Here is an 18,407-nt window from a genome sequence, read left to right on the forward strand (position 1 = left end):
TTAGAAAATGTTGATCACAATTATATTATTTTTATATGATGGTACATGTTGAATTCCAGACATACATAAAAAAAATCAAGAAATAGATGAAAATAAATAAAATTAAGCATCTCATATAGTCACACTGCGTAGAACTACTGTCTCAATGGTAAGTCCAGGTCCAAAACCGAATAACACACCCCATTCAAGTCCTTCTCCAGTTGTCTTCAAACCGTCTTGCATTGATTTCTTTCTCATTTCATCTAAGATAAACAACACACAAGCACTTGACATATTTCCATACTCACTAAGTACTTCCCTAGTGGCCTTCATCTTTTCAGGCTTCAAGGCTAGCTTTTGTTCCACTTGATCTAAAATTGCAGGTCCACCTGGGTGTGCAATCCAAAAGATTGAGTTGTAATCAGAAATTCCCAATGGCTGGAAAGCCTCAACCAATGCTTTACCAATGTTCTTTGAAACAATCCCAGGAACATCTTTAAGAAGGTGAAAAGTTAGCCCCGCTTCACGAAGGTGACCATCAATGGCTCCTTCACTATCAGGTGCAATTGTTTGCGCAGTCCAAACCATCTCAAAAATAGGTTTCTCAATCTCTGGTACTGGGTCAGAACCAACAATAAGTGCAGCAGCTCCATCTCCGAATAACGCTTGTCCAACAAGACTGTCCAAGTGAGTATCACTAGGACCACGGAATGTAACCGCAGTGACTTCAGAACAAACAACCAACACACGAGCGCCTCTGTTGTTCTCGGCCAAGTCCTTAGCCAAACGGAGCACCGTGCCACCAGCAAAGCACCCTTGTTGGTACATCATATACCTCTTCACATATGGACGAAGACCTAAGAGTTTGGTGAGTTGGTAATCGGCTCCAGGCATGTCTACACCACTTGTGGTACAAAAGATTAAGTGAGTAATCTTTGATTTTGGTTGACCCCATTCTTTGATAGCTTTGACAGCAGCTTCCTTCCCTAGTCTAGGTACCTCCACCACCACCATGTCTTGCCTAGCATCCAATGAAGGTGCCATGTATTCACAAAGACTAGGATTTTCTTTCAAAATCTCCTCAGTTAGATACATGTATCTCCTCTTGATCATAGATTTATCACCTGCAGTAGTTACAAATAAATGACATATCATCAGCACAACAATTTTTAGGTAATAATACCAAAACCAATGACATAATAATATGTCTCTCAATGCAAACAATTTGTATCAAGTTGGTGTAAGTATTTAAGAATGGTGATCATAACATAATATATACTTACACATGCGTTGGAATTTCTCTTTGAGAACAGTCTTGTGCTCACTGTTAGTGATTCTAAAGTAGAAATCAGGATATGTGGCTTGTTCAACACAGTTAGCTGGATTTGCTGTGCCAATAGCCAAGATGGTTGCAGGGCCTTCTGCCCTTTGAGCCTTACGAATTTCAGAAACAGTCACCATCTTGATATATTGAATACTAGTTTCTAGGTAGCAAAGTTATGATATGACTTAGTTGAAGGTTTGTAGAACTGGTTGTTGTAGAAAAGGAAAGGGACGAAGAGTGTTGTGTTGTAATTAACATGTTTGAGGTTAGATGGTTTTATAGTATGAAGAATTAGTAGATATTTGTGGTGGGTGGGTAGATGAATGAACATGACTTCACGAGATTCACAAAAATACTTTCTAGTAATATTCTATGGCTGGCTTGATTGAACTGACCATGTAAGTGTTTGGTGGAATATACCCGAATGAGTTTTTTTAATTAAGACCCTTTCTTGTCAAACCTTTTCTTTTTTAATATACTTACATTACGTACTTCCAAACTGGCTTGCAATTTTTTCATAAGTAAATCATTTCACCATTTAACATGTGTGGTGAAAATTAGCCACTTGATAAATACCAAGTTGCATATAAATGAGTTAATTAACTAAGGATGTGCAAGCTGATTGTAATTAGATAGGTTTGGGATGATATATTTATATATTATTTTTGTTGGAATCATTGACTTTCAAAAATGACATTACACTTTTATTGTATATGTATTGAGTTAAGTGTTTTTTATCATAAAGACGGAAAGGTGGGATGAATTAATTTTTTTAAAAATTAACGACTCACTTTACAAAAAAAAAAAAAACAAAGTCCAAGTTATGACATTAAATTTTGGCATGTATAACAACCATTTAAGTATCTCGGATGCACTATATTTATTAGATACTCTTTCATTAAATTAATATATGAATCTCTTGTTATGATCTATCAACAACAACTTGTCACTCATTCGAGAATATTTTTTCTTCAAAAGTCTTTCGTGAGTATCTATGTAAGGTTCAACTCGATCAATATTATCCAATATATAGAAATGTGCTTGAATAACTATATCCTGAGCCACTGACTTAACATTTAGACCTTGAATACCTCTTCCGTCTGTGTCAACATGAAGAGACTTTGGAATTCCTATAGAATCTGCTTTTGCCAAATAGTATGTACAAAACTCTACTGCTTCTTCCGTGATGTACCTTTCAACAATCGAAGCTTCTGATCGGTGATGATTCTTCGTATAACCTTTTAAGATCTTCATATATCGCTCTATTGGATACATCGAACTTAAATAAACTAGACCTCAAAATCTGATTTCTCTAACTAGATGAACAAGTGAACCATAATGTCAAAAAATGATGTAGGAAAATACATCTCCAATTGACCCAAGATTATGGCAGTCTTGTTGCACCCAAAATTTTCCCTCCTATCTTTTTCTAATTGGCTCAGGCTTCGTATTAGACCATATTCATACGTACACGTCATTGGTTATGAGATCCCGGGATCAAGGTTCCATTCTTCAAAAGCTACAGCAGAAATGACTCTTCTATCAATCAACAGTGAAGCAAGAATTCAGGTTTCTTGAAGTTCAAATATGGTCTGGAGTTTTTCTCAAAGCTCTCTCAGCAGGGACCAATCAAATCCTTATCATAGTAAGTGTCCTAGCACTCCGGTGTGCTTTGAAACACAGAAGAAATCAAGAGTTTCCGCTGTTTCGGGACATTTCAGATCAAAAGTCAATTTTGTGGTGTAAGTGTAAAATTCGTAACTTCCAACTAGAAGGTTGTATGGGCTTGATTCTTGCGGTGCCAAATTTTTTTTGGCATTCTCTACACCTTTCCTGTTCAGGTCAAAAGCCAGTTCTTCGAGGAAGATGATCAAAAGTGTAAATTACCTGAAATTTGGGTTTACTGTTCAACTGTCTTTCAAATGTTCGAAAACTCGTAACTTCTGCCTGCTAAGTAGTCAGTTTGAAGCGATTCATATGCCAAAATAACCGTCTTGAGGTCTACTATATTTCATGTGTTCGGGTCGGGAATTTTTCTTTGAAGAATATTTTCGTATTTGCAATTTACCTAAAGATATACAGTGAAATAGTGTAATAAACCGATGTCTCCTGTACGATAAAAAATTCATAACTCCTGCACCTTTTATCATCTCCGGCTGAAATTTGAACGAAAATTCCATCTCGATGTCCCTGACGTTTCGTATGATGGGACCGAAGGCCAGTTCTGCACCAGAAATTCCATAATATTGCAAAAACATCAAAATTTAATTATCGAAATGGAGTTTTCGGCACTGTGCGACAAGATTAAAAAATGCATAACTCCCTCAATTTTTATCGGATTGGGGCCATTCTAGCGACATTATTTCAAAAATATTATCGGCTAAGATTTATCTTCATACCCCGAGTTCAGATTTTGATCAGAGGATCAAGCTCAGTCACATTCTTTGAGAGGTGCGCACAAAAATTCTACACAGTTGAGTTTTACACCTCAGATGACCAGATGATTCTCGTCTTTCAAACACGCATAACTTTTTCACCGTTTATCAGATTGAGTCCGTTCTGGCGTCAACGGTTCTCAAATCTTGCTATCTTCAATTTTGCCATTGTTTTCAATTTCTAATTTTGCACCGAAACACGTTTAAGGGTTTTCAATTTCTCCACGTGCATCACATTAAGACAATGTCTAACATCAAGACTTAACCAATATGGAAGATCAAAGAACACCGACCTCTTTTTCCATATATTTTTCTCAACTGGCCCTTTTTATTTTTCTCTCTTTCCAAAGACAACATTAACGTGTTCCTATCGTTGATAAACTTCATCCCTGATTAAAGGTTTAGGAGCCATATCAAATTCTTTATCTCCATTAAAAGCCTTCCGCAATACAAGATAAGGATGACCGCGTTTTAGAAATTTTTGTTGCCCAAGGTAAATAGTCTTTTTTCCAAAATCAAGTTGTTGATAACAAGTATTAGATTCACACATAAGACATACTTTATGTCCTTTAACACTATATCTAGCCAAATTATCATAAGCAAGAAAGTTGTTAATTGTGCAAAATAACATTGCACGTATCTTAAATTTATTGCCAGAATATGTATGATTAACTTCAATGCCTTCATCCCACAAAAGTCGTAAATCTTTAATTAATGGATTTAGATAAACATCTATGTCGTTACCAGGTTGTCGTGGCCTAGAAATCATCACACTTATCAATATATACTTGCTCTTCATGCACAACCAAGGAGATAGGTTGTAAATAGTGAGAAGAACATGCCACGAAGAATGATTAGTGCTCAGACTACCATAGGGGTCCATTCCATTAGTGGCAAGCCCAAGCCTAAAGTTTCTTGGCACAATTTCAAAATCCAAAAACAACGAAACAATCTTTTTCTATGGCTGACTGGCTTGGTTGAACTGACCCATGTTTGGTGGAAAATACCCGAATGAGTTTTTTTAAGACCCTTTCTAGTCAAACCTTTTCTTTTTTTAATATACTTACGTTCTACCAAACTGGTTTGCAATTTTTTCATATATAAAACTATTTCACCATTTAACATGTGTGGTGAAAATTAGCCACTTCATAAATACCAAGTTGCATATAAATGAGTTAATTAACTAAGGATGTGGCCGACTTATGTGCAAGCTGTTCGGGTGCTCTAATTATATATTGATTGTAATTAAATAGGTTTGGAATGATACATTTATATATTCTTTTTTGGAATCATTGACTTTCAAAAATCACGTTACACTTTGATCGTATATGTATTGAGTTAAGTGGTTTTGATTATAAAGAAGGAAAGGTGGGATGAATTAATTTTTTTTTAAATTAACGACTCACTATATACCAAAATACAAAGTACTTACACATATTTTCCTTTTCTTAGGTTATTTGGTATTTGTGCATTTATATATTAAAATATTAATTGTGGCTTTTTAATAGTATTCATATTGGCCATACAATATTAATTTAATTTTTGTTACATTGTGCCATTTTTTGATTAATATTCAAATTATCTATACAATATTAATCTTATTTAACTTTTGTCACATATCTTTCTTTGTCAAAAAATATATATTTTTTTAGTAAAACATTTTTTATGCAACTTTATCTTGGAGAGAAGTATGATTAAAGGAGTGCCTGTATTTTTTTTTATTAAAAAACTTTTTTACTACGGTTTTTAATAGCAACAGAAAGGCGTTAGTTTTAACCACAGTTAGAATTTTAATTGTGATGAAAAGTGACGTCTCGTCTGATAACAGAAGCATTACTTTATATTCTGTTAACATGAAAATACAACCTTGGTCTTTATATGGACCCAAAGATTTCCGCTATTCTAGGAAATTAAAGCAAATAGATACTATTAATAGGCCATTATCTCTTGTCCTTCCAACTATAATAGACTCTTTGTCTTTCCACTAACTTGTTAATAGAAACCATTTAATATAACATTAAAGTTTATTCAAGAAAACTCCCATGTAAACTTAAATGTTTCTTCTATCCATCATGCCTATCAATTTCCTCTCTCTATCAAAAATTTCTTTTGATAATGGTTTTGTGAAAATATCTGCTGCTTGATCCTTGCTTGCTACATGTCTCAATTCGATACTTCCTTCCTTCACATGTTCTCGAATGAATGGAAGTGAACGTCGATGTGTTTGCTTCTTTCATGATTCACTGGATTCTTTGCTAACTCAATTGTAGCTTAATTTTGCTCATTAATATTCTAAGCCATATTGCATGACAAACACACCAAGATGCTGCCACATATTTAGCTTCACATGTCGAAAGCGTTACTATCGGTTGCTTCTTGGAAAGCCAGGTAAATGCAGTGTTTCCCATAAAGAACACATATCTTGAGGTGCTTTTCCGATCGTCTATATCTCCGTACCAATCGCTGTCGGAGTAACTAATCAACTTGTATTCTTCTGTTCTTGAGTAAATCAGTCCAAGTGACACAGTTCCTTGGATGTATCAAATGATTCTTTTCAATGCCTTCCAATGTGTATAGACTGGTTCCTCCATAAAATGACTTACAATTCTGACACTAAGCGAAGGATCTGGCCCTGTACATGTGAGATAGCGAAGACTTCCTACCAAGCTTCGATATTTTCTTGCTTCGACACATTCTCCTCCATCAAATTTTAACAGCTTTACACCTGGTTCCATTGGCGTCGAAATTGGATTACAGCTTTCCATCTTATATATTTTAAAGATTTCTTTTGCATATTTGTTGAAAGTATTTGTGGGTAAATATTTTCGGCAATATATCGTATCCACAGGGATTGGTTAATATCACTGCCGTTTTATAGTTGTTTATTTTGAGTGAGAAAAAGTAATTGGATTTGTTTTATTATTCTAATATTGTCAAATCTAAATAATAATACGAATGCAAATAATGAGAATTTGTTAACGATTAAGGAAATATGTTGAGCTTTTAGGGTTCATCAACCTATTCCTATACAACTTATGGATTAATTCACAATTGAACAATCATTTGAACTATTATCTTCACTTATCCTCAAATATGATTCCATGTCTGCAAACCAAATTAGATAAACTTTTACCGGTACGAGATTCGATCTCTCCAAATATCAATAACGATAATAGTAATTAGGAACGATAATTATGAAAACCCAATCACAATTCCATCTCTGCAAATTGCAATTGAATCAATATATTAACCTAGGGCAAAAGTAAAAATCCTCTCTTTCGATCAAGGATTCAACAATGATGTAAATTAAAAGCAAGGTTTCTTATTGATAATAAAATTCAAACAATTGTTCATAGGAAAGAATCAATGGTATTGTATATTCATAGGTTAACTACTACCTTAAACTCAACAAGAGGAATTTAGCTCTCCATAGACATGAAGAACACACAAGAATTAATGGAGGGATTCATCTTCATCAATGGAATGTCTTCGATTGGTAAAGAATTGACCTTCAATTGTTGTTCTTGACTGCAAACTCAGAATGCTCTCCTAATTTCGCTCCCCAAAAGATCTCATTTCACTTGGAAGCTAGGGCTTCTATTTATAAGTTTTGGGCTTTTAACGCCGAGGCCGCGGCGCGGCAACGGATGAGCGCGGCGCGATCAAAAACAGAGACTTTGGCGCGGCGCTGGCTAGAACTCCCGCGGCGCGCCCTTGTCAGACTTCATCTTTTTGCTTTGCCTTTGAGACTTCCAGCTTCCTTTCCTCTTCTTATTTTCCTAAAACTTCAGTTCAGCTCTAAACCTGCATAAATAACACCCACAAGTGATTCGATTTGCTTTACACATGAACTGAACCTTTTCAATTCAATTCTCACTAAAAACCTATGGATCTATCACAATTTGCATTAGTTTAGAGACTAAATCACTTATATTAACACATGAATTTACCATTAATTTACTCCTAACAAACTCTCCCCAACTTAGAGTTTTGTTTGTCCCTAAACAAAATTACTTACCTCCAACAAACATACCAACAGTCATGCAACAAGTTTTTCAAAAAAATTTCTCAAGTGGTTCAATTTAGTAACCAAGTCGGAATATTCCTCCTCTTCCTACAAACTCCGAACATACACATGAAACAAATTTTGAAAGCAAATTACCTCTAGAAGTTCAAAACACTACACAATTGAAATTGAATCAGCACTAATCACTCTCATCAAAAAGTATGATGAATAAAAGAGGGGTTAAACACTCATCCAAACAATTAAATCAACAAAGATCCATATCATACGTTCACCAAATTGTTAGCATCAAGTCTTGTGGAATCTGAGAATCAGAAGGTCTTTCTCGGGTTGTAATATGGTTTAAGATTCAAAGAAAAGAAGATAGTCAAGGGTTGTTCCTAATCTAGGGGAGCATCCAAATCATAACTCATTCCTTCTTCTCTATAACTTTAATTCTCTCACCCGTTCATCTTTTTCCATTCGTAGCTTGGTTTTTCTTTTTCACTTTTTTTTTTCAACAACCGTTATATTCAAACGGTATTCTTTTTCCAAATTTTTTTTTCAAGCTACGACTTCTTTAATCTTTCACCAATTACCACATGTACTTACTCTTCTTTTGAATGTGACTCTCCCCAACTTGGAGGTCAACCTATATTTAGATTGTATGAATGCTCCCCTACTTTCTAAAAAGGTCAAAGAGAAAACACATCACCAAATTTTATGGTTGATGGTCCAAAACAAAACTTTTTATTGAGATCAAAACTCACCAGGTATTTTCCTTGGTGCATATTATGATGCTTATCTTGACCTCAGGCTCAAAGAATGGTTAGCAAAGGATCACACTCTCACAGAAGCAAATAAGTTTTACATTGGAATAGGCTAAGAGAACTCTCAGATTCAAACAAGTGCCTAAATCACTTTCTCAGATTTCCACAGACGATACAACAAACGGTTTAGCATGATACAAACAAGTCAAAGCAATTGATGGTCTCCTGCATATAGTAAACAATGGAAAGCTTTCCTCACAATGGTTAAGGCTAAACCGATCCAATAAAATAGTGTACCATAAAGAACTTCTGTTAAGAATTTACTAACAACCTAAATTTCATGCACACATTAGGAGTTTGAGTTCAAAAATCCATACCTGCTTTGTTACTTTATTGAAAAAGTAGGCGAACTAAAAAAATTCAAAAATTTTCACTTCACTCACTACCACTTTCATGCATGTTGCTTCATTGTTGGTGCTTTGCTTGAGATTCTCATTCTGTTGTGGGACTACTCATTCTAAACTAGGGACAAATAACAAACATAAAAGCATAAAATTGAAAAATGCAAAAGAGTAAATCCACCCCCAAACTTGAACTAAACATTGACCTCAATGTTTCAGAACAAGCCCGAGAGGGTTGACTCACAAGGGGTATTGCCATATCAATTGATTCTTCCTAGCTTTCACCAGAAAGGTCCCCTTATTATTTCCTGAAATAAAAATAAGCAAAACAAAATAAAACATTAGCAGTGTGGGTTACCTCCCACGAAGTGCCTCGTTTAACGTCACATGGCTTGACGGATCATGGTTCAATCATCAACCATTGTCTCTTTTTCTTGGTACTTTTCTTACCAATGTGAAGCCCCAAAAGTATTTAAAGTTTGCTTGTTTGATTTCTTCATCCTTAATTCTTACCACTTCAACTCGCGATCTCTCTTCCTTCATTTGTTTTTTCCTCTCCTCAAGAGAGATAACCTCCTTATCTGTTAATTTCTTCATCGGTGAGAACCTATCCTTGATGGATTTGACAAATTTTGGCTTTAACTCTAAACCTTCTAAGAATGGGATGGTGATTTGCAAACGGCTAAACATTTTCATTGGCCGAAAGTAATGACTCTTATTCCCTTCTTTATTAGAAACTTGTATAGGAGGTAATTCCAATGAGAGTTTATGCTCCTTTGCATTACTATTCTTCTTCAACTCTAAGTCCACCATATTCTCTTTTGAAAAAGTTTCAACTTTTGAAGTTTCTAACTCATTCATGACTTCTTTGATTATATCCTCCTTTTTTGTTCCTTCGACTAACACATCATCTACTCTTTTAGGAGGTCTTGGATAAGGTAGCTTCATTGAGGGCTCATACTCACTTTATATATTTTTCTTGATGTTTATATGCTCTATATTATCCTTTTCAGCAACATCTTCCTTGTCATCATCATTGTTTTCAATTTCCTCAGCAATCACTTTTACACTCCTTATAGAAGTAGCATTGCAGGTTTCTACACAAGTCATAGGGTTTTGAAAAGTTGAGACTTGACTTACGTTTTGCTCGGTGAAGAGTTTGGTAAGTTGAACATCTTGCGTTTCCCGGTTTTGTTGAATGGCTAAAGAGAATTGCATGAATTGATTCATGGTTTCCTCTAACTCAGTGGGTCCTCTTTGATAACCTTGATTATAGTGTGAAAACCCTTGTGGTTCGTATTCATGGTTAGCCATATGATACTCCATCGCATCTTCCGGTGTGCACCATCCGATATCATGAAACTCATTAACTTGAGGTGTGAACTGTGACACACTTTGAAGGAGATACTCCATTTGTCGAGTTAGGATCTCGTTTTGAGCATGAATCACAACATTTATATTTGGGTCAAACATGCCGACAAACAAAATTCTACAAAACTAGCAAACAAGTGAAATAACAGGATAAAAAAATAATAATAATAATAAAAAAATAACAATTAAAAGACTATTGCAATAACAAAATCTAAAATAAAGTAACTAACTAAAAATCTAAAATAAAGGAACTAAACTAAAAATCTAAAATTGAGTAACTAAACAAAAAAAAAATCTAAAAATAAGTAACTAAACAAAAAATCTAAAAATAAGTAAATAACTAAAATTAATATAACTAAAAATAAGGAAATAACTCAAAATAAAAAACTATTGCAATGCGTGCAATATTGACACCAATCCCCGGCAACGACGCCAATTTGTTGAAAGTATTTGTGGGTAAATATTTTCGGTAATATATCGTATCCACAGGGATTGGTTAATATCACTGCCGTTCTATAGTTGTTTATTTTGAGTGAGAAAAAGTAATTGGATTTGTTTTATTATTCTAATATTGTCAAATCTAAATAATAATACGAATGCAAATAATGAGAATTTGTTAACGATTAAGGAAATATGTTGAGCTTTTAGGGTTCATCAACCTATTCCTATACAACTTATGGATTAATTCACAATTGAACAATCATTTGAACTATTATCTTCACTTATCCTCAAATATGATTCCATGTCTGCAAACCAAATTAGATAAACTTTTACCGGTACGAGATTCGATCTCTCCAAATATCAATAACGATAATAGTAATTAGGAACGATAATTATGAAAACCCAATCACAATTCCATCTCTGCAAATTGCAATTGAATCAATATAGTAACCTAGGGCAAAAGTAAAAATCCTCTCTTTCGATCAAGGATTCAACAATGATGTAAATTAAAAGCAAGGTTTCTTATTGATAATAAAATTCAAACAATTGTTCATAGGAAAGAATCAATGGTATTGTATATTCATAGGTTAACTACTACCTTAAACTCAACAAGAGGAATTTAGCTCTCCATAGACATGAAGAACACACAAGAATTAATGGAGGGATTCATCTTCATCAATGGAATGTCTTCGATTGGTAAAGAATTGGCCTTCAATTGTTGTTCTTGACTGCAAACTCAGAATGCTCTCCTAATTTCGCTCCCCAAAAGATTTCCTTTCACTTGGAAGCTAGGGCTTCTATTTATAAGTTTTGGGCTTTTAACGCCGAGGCCGCGGCGCGACAACGGATGAGCGCGGCGCGATCAAAAACAGAGACTTTGGCGCGGCGCTGGCTAGAACTCCCGCGGCGCGCCCTTGTCAGACTTCATCTTTTTGCTTTGCCTTTGAGACTTCCAGCTTCCTTTCCTCTTCTTATTTTCCTAAAACTTCAGTTCAGCTCTAAACCTGCATAAATAACACCCACAAGTGATTCGATTTGCTTTACACATGAACTGAACCTTTTCAATTCAATTCTCACTAAAAACCTATGGATCTATCACAATTTGCATTAGTTTAGAGACTAAATCACTTATATTAACACATGAATTTACCATTAATTTACTCCTAACAATATTACTCCTAAAAAATAAAAATTCACGTTTCTTCTTGTTGAACCTCCAGACCAAGAAAGAATCTCATCAGACCTAAGCCTGTCATATCGGATTCACATGTCATTGTGCCCTTGAATTCTTCTATCATCTGACCATTGTTACCCAAGAAAATTAGATCATCAACATAGAGAGCAACAAGTAACATATTACCTCCATTCTTCTTTACATACATAGCATGTTCGTAGGGACATTGCTTAAAACTGCTCTCTTTGAAGTATGTGTTGATGCGTGTATTCCATGCTTACGGTGCTTGCTTCAACCCATAAAGCACCTTCTTCAATTTTAGCACTTTTTCTTCTTTTCCGACTTTCATGTATCTGGGTGGTTGTTCGATGTAAACTTCTTCTTCGAGCACACCTTTAGAAATGCTGACTTGACATCCATTTGAAATATCGATCATTTGAATTGAGCGGCTTGTGAGATGAGTAATTGAATTTCCTCCATTCTTGCAACAGGTGCAAATACTTCGTCATAGTCAATTCTTGCTTTCTGCTTGTATCCCTTCGCAACAAGCCGCATCTTATACCATTCTATTTCGCCTTGAGCATTCATTTTTTTTGAATACCCACTTTACACTAATGGGTTAACTTCCTTTTGGTAATTCTGCTAGTTCCCATGTGTTGTTATGTTCAATGGCCTTAATCTCTTTGTTCATGGTAGTTTTCCATTTTTCATCTCGCAACGCTTCTTCGAGGCTAATGTTTTCAGTATCTGCCAAAAGACATACAAGGCACCTCTTCTGTCGTATCATACAAATCTTCCAGACTTCACATTCTGGGTTGTAGAGGTTCATCTTCATAGTCAGAATCTTTAAGGTCTGTTGAAATTCTTGTTGGTACACTGACTGATGATTCTCCAACTTCGACGATGACCTCTGTCGAATTGTTCCAGTCCCATTTGCTCGCTTTGTTTATTTGAACGTCTCTACTCACTATCACTTTCTTTCTCATGGGATCGAATAGCCTGTACCCTTTTGTTTTCTCATCAGGCCCAATAAATATGCACTTCTGACTTTTGTCTTCGAGCTTCATTCTTTGATGATTCGATACATGTACATAAGCCACACTACCAAATACTTTGAGATGAGAAACTGTTGGCTTCTGTCCGCTCCATGCTTCTTGTGGTGTTTGATCTTTTAACTTTGAATGTGAACATCGATTCTGAACATCAATGACACATTGTACAGCTTCTGCCCAAAATTCCTTTAAGCTCTTAAGCATTGATCGAACCATGTCGAGAATTTTTAGATTCTTCCTTTCAACCACACCATTTTGTTGAGGTGAATATGGTGCAGTTAGAAATCTCCTTATGCCCTGCTTTTCACAATACTTCATAAAGGCTGTCGAAGTATACTCACCACCTCTGTCAGATCGAACGACTTTGATGTGTCTGTCAGTTTCCTTCTCCACCATTACTTTGAACTTATTGAACACCTTGAATGCTTCAGATTTTTCTTTCAAGAAATAAACCTAGGTCTTTCGTGATAAATCATCGATAAAGGAAATGAAATACCTTTTGCCATTGAAAGATTCCGGAGTGATTCACCCACATATGTCAGTATGAATCAATTCGAGAATATGTTTAGCTTGATATTCTGTCTTCTTTTGAAATGAGGTTCTTGTTTGTTTGCTAAGCACACATTCTTCACAAAATTTTCCTTCATAGCCCATGTCTGGTAGCCCGTGCACCATGTTTCTCTTTGCTAATCTTCTCCGACCAATATGATGTAGATGATCAAAGCATAGATGCCATAGTGACGCTTTATATAGACCCAAAGATTTATGCTATTCTTGGAAATTAAAGCAAATAGATACTATTAATAGGCCACTATCTCTTGGCCTTCCAACTACAATAGAGTCTTTGTCTTTCCACTAACTTATTAATAGAAACCACTTAATATAACATTAAAGTTTATTCAACAACATCATGGGTGACATTCAAAGATAAGAAAATCCGGGTGCAGTTCAAATATGAGAGACTTCCTCTTTTCTGCTTCGTCTGCGGCAGAATGGGACACCAAATGAAAGACTGTGAAGTGGTGGAGGATTTAAACGAGGAAGGATTTGAAGAACTTGAGGAGCAAGACCTGGCTTTTGGGCAATGGTTGCGTGTTTCCCCGTTGCCAAAAATCACAGATGAAGGAAGGAGGAAAGAATCCAGCTCCAGCATGTGCAGCCGCGAGTTGTTCAATGTCTCTTCAAGCCAAAGCCGCTGCGGAGCTAAAGGGAAGGAAAAAGGTGCAGAAAATGAAGTTATGCAGAATGCCGAGGCTATTCAGTCAGCAAACAAGGAAAAGGATCGAGGCAAAGAGTCACAGTTCAAATCGGTTGATGTCGAATCGGTTGCTGAATCCCTTGGAGCGGTGGCTCTATCAAATGGAACTGGGCAGGAACATGGTAAGAAGGAGGCGGGGGGAACACATAAGAAGAAGTGGACGAGGCGGAAAAATACCAAGAACCTCAAGGGAGCAGATGGCGGTGTGAAAGGGACAAAAAGGGGCAAAAGACAATTGATAGATGTCATGATTGTGGAAGGAAATCTGGATGACTGTGGTTTGGAGGAGAAGAAGAGGAAGCAGGGGGAGAACACAACTGTTGACAACAACAATAGACCAGAGGTGGTGTTGGAAAACCAACATCGCCTATCCCAATGAAAATGATAAGCTGGAACTGCAGAGGCTTGGGGAACCCTCGAGCAGTTCGAAGCCTTACCAGGCTTCTCAATACCGAAAAACCCCACCTTGTGTTCCTCATGGAAACAAGGCTCAAAGCTGATGAGTTAGAGAAACTGAGACGGAAGTACCGGTTTTGTGACATGGTTTCGGTGGATTGTGTTGGTAGCGGGAGGGAGAGGGTCGGCGGTGTCTGCCTTTGGTGGCAGGATGGTGTTGATGTTCAAATAAAATCCTTTTCGCAGAATCATGTTGCTGGACTTTGCACCCAAGCTGATGAAGACAGGCCCTGGTCACTTGCGTGCATCTATGGATTCCCGATTGAGGCAAGAAAGAAAGATACATGGAATCTCATTCATAATTTGTGGGAGGAAGGCGGTAGTGAGTTGATTGTGTGTGGTGACTTCAATGATATACTGGCTGATTCAGACAAGATTGGGGGAAATGGAAGGTCATCATCACAACTTAATTATGGAAGAGACGTAATGACAGTGTGTGGGCTTCAGGAAGTGGATTTTGAGGGGTATCCATTTACATGGTCCAATGGGAGAGTTGGGGATCACAACATCCAATGCAGACTGGACAGGAGCATCTGTTCTTATGCTTTTGCCCAACGGTTTCCACAGACTAAGGTGTCCCATTTGGAGCGGTTTGGCTCTGACCATGCGGCAATTCGGATCAGCATCCTTACTGACAGTGAGGATCGTCGCTCTCCCTATGTTTTTCGGTTTGAGGAGGCGTGGGCTAAGGAAGCCATTTGCAGCAAAACTGTGAAGAATATCTGGAGACAGGCTGCAGGAGATGTTTCTTTGAAGACGGCGGCTATGCAGGCAATTCAACACCAATTCAGGGACATCCGGACTAGTAGCATCAGAATGGAAATTGGTCGTCTTGATAAAAAGCTTCAGGAGGATATTAGATGGTCGAGTGAGGAGCCGAAATTGCAACAATTTAAAGCACTTGAAAAGCAAAGGGACCGGCTTCTAAAAACTGAAGAAATTTTATGGAGGCAAAGAAGCCGAGCTGTGTGGTTGGAGAGTGGTGATAGAAATACAAAGTTCTTCCACAGTAAGGCTGACCAACGGAGGCGTACGAATGTGATCAAAAGACTGAAAGATCCTGAGGGTAATTGGCAGCGAGGTAGATCTAAATGTGAGAAAATTCTGCTCGAATACTTTGGGGAAATCTTTAAATCCTCCAACCCCACAAATCTGGCCGAAGTCTGTAGAGCGATTCCTAGGAAACTTTCTGAGAGCCATATCAATTTCTGCGCCAGTCCTTTTTCTGCTGAGGAGGTGAAGGAGGAGTTTTTCCAAATGCACCCTTCTAAGGCGCCTGGCCCTGGCGGGCTACCTGCTTTCTTTTTTCAGAAATTCTGGGCAACCACCGGTACTGATGTGACCAATTTCGTGCTGTACATCCTCAACAATAACCGAAATCCTACTGATATCAACAACACCTTCATTACCTTGATCCCCAAGAAAAAGAAACCTGCCACTCCGATGGATTTTCGACCGATTAGCCTTTGTAATGTTGTTATGAAAGCGGCGACCAAAGCGATAGCGAATAGATTGAAGAGTATTCTGCCGGAAGTGATTAGTGAGGAACAAAGTGCTTTTATCTGTGGAAGATTGGTCACGGATAATGCGCTCATTGCCATGGAATGCTTCCATTGGATGAAGAATAAGAAAAAGGGGAAGAAGGGGACCATGGCACTCAAGCTGGATATGTCCAAGGCTTATGATAGACTTGAATGGAGTTTTGTTGTGGAAACCTTAACAAATATGAACTTCCCTCCGTCTCTTGTCTCATTGATCCACCGGTGCATCTCAACTGTCTCCTATCAAGTGATGATCAATGGCCAACCTAGCAGCAGATTCATTCCTTATAGGGGTCTCCGGCAAGGAGATCCCCTCTCACCTTATTTGTTTGTTATCTGTGCAGATGTTCTTTCTGGCTTACTGAGGCGGGGAGTCGAGGATGGCAGAATTCACGGTATCCGGGTTGCTTGCAAGTCTCCAACCATCTCTCATCTATTCTTTGCCGATGACAGTCTTCTTTTTGCTCGCGCCAACGAAGAAGAAGCAGATCGCATTTGGCACATCCTGGAGAGCTATCAACAAGCATCCGGCCAGCTAGTCAACGCCGAGAAATCTGAAATTTCCTTCAGTGGGAATGTTACTGAGGAGAAAAAAGTCCAAATTAAAAACAAGTTAGGTTTTCGAGGGGTCCAGCACCATTCTCGGTATTTGGGCCTTCCAGTGATATTTGGGAGGTCCAAAAAAGAGGTGTTTAAGATGGTTATTGAAAGGGTGTGGAAAAAAGTTAAGGGTTGGAAGGAAACTTTTCTTTCAAGGGCTGGGAAAGAGATCTTAATCAAAGCTGTAGCACAAGCAATTCCAACCTACATCATGAGTTGCTATAGACTGCCGGAGGGTTGCTGTAGAGAAATTGAGGCGCTGTTATGTAAGTTCTGGTGGGGATCCAAAGATGGGGAGCGGAAAATCCATTGGGTGAGCTGGCAAAATATGGCGAAAGCTAAGTGCAATGGAGGGATGGGGTTCCGTGGGATTCAAGACTTCAATACTAGTCTCCTTGGGAAGCAATATTGGCGGTTACTGTAGGCAGAGGGATCCCTATTGGAGCGGGTCTTTAAGGGTCGTTATTATCCAAACTACTCCATTTCGAAAGTCCAAAAGCCCTTTAAACCTAGTTATGCATGGAGGAGCATTACAAGTGCGAAGGATCTCTTACTAAACGGCACTCGATGGAGAATAGGCAATGGAGCTAAGGTAAGTATCATGGGAGATAGGTGGATTCCAACGCTTCCAGGTTTCTGCATACCTGAATCGTCGGTCAGCCCCCAAGTTCCTGATTCGGTGAGTTCACTAATTGACACTGATATATATTGCTGGAAAATTGATACAATTAAGGAGCTTTTCATTCCTGAGGTGACAAAGCATATCTGCAGCATTCCTTTATCTTCAACCTTGTCTGATGATAAGCTTCTCTGGCACCACGCACCGGATGGGGAGTATTCAGTCAAATCAGCATACCGATGGCTCAGTGCTATGCAAAGTCAATCCGGCCCCAGCTCCTCCTCAACGAATAGGCAGGTTTTGTGGAAGCACCTGTGGAAATTAAAGGTTAGCCCTAGGGTTCGCAATTTCGTTTGGCGCCTGATCAAGGATATCCTGCCAACTAAGAGCAATCTCCGGAAAAAAGTATTATCAATGATGGGATCTGCCCGTTATGTGAATCTGAGCCAGAAAATAGTCTTCATCTTTTTCTCAGGTGCGATTTTGTGAGACGGGTCTGCTTTTCTAGTCCCTTAGGCCTTCGCCTACCTGCTGCCGGTGACATTGAAGACTGGTTGTTTAGTTTGGTATCTTCGAAAGACATTACTACTGCCCAAATTGCTGTTGTGTGTTTCTGGAAGATTTGGAATATGAGGAATAATGTGGTTTTCAAGGGTGTCAAACCCTTGGTCCCAGCTGCGGCCCAAGAGATATGGCACGCTGTTATGGAAGAGGTTAAGACCGAATTTGATACGACTGAAGATGGGCAGCAGGAGTGGTCCAAACTTAAAACTGGCTGGCTGGTACAGACAGATGCGGGATGCTTTGACAATGATATGGTTTCGTTAAGTTGCGTAATCAAAGATCCCACGTCTAATATTTTTCTGGCGGCCACAAAACGCATGGAGAGTGTGGTGAATCCAACTACAGCGGAGGCCTTGGCAATCCGGTGGGGTATTCAAACCGCGAAAGAGATTGGCATCCACGACTTCACCCTTCAGTCG

The 18,407-nt window shown here is 37.9% G+C and overlaps 1 protein-coding gene across 1 annotated transcript; it reads right to left on the reverse strand.

The window, feature by feature from the left end:
- LOC131652541 (chalcone synthase 4-like) lies at positions 1–1,536 on the reverse strand. Its single transcript, XM_058922423.1, has 2 exons — positions 1,263–1,536; positions 1–1,103 (listed from the first exon to the last, which is right to left on the reverse strand). Exons 1-2 carry the CDS (start codon positions 1,438–1,440, stop codon positions 112–114), a joined length of 1,170 nt encoding a protein of 389 aa, XP_058778406.1. The 5' UTR covers positions 1,441–1,536; the 3' UTR covers positions 1–111.
- Positions 1,537–18,407: the final 16,871 nt, after the last annotated feature.

The sequence above is a fragment of the Vicia villosa genome, linkage group LG2 (assembly GCF_029867415.1).
Source record: "Vicia villosa cultivar HV-30 ecotype Madison, WI linkage group LG2, Vvil1.0, whole genome shotgun sequence".
In the NCBI taxonomy this organism is placed as follows: Eukaryota; Viridiplantae; Streptophyta; class Magnoliopsida; order Fabales; family Fabaceae; genus Vicia; species Vicia villosa.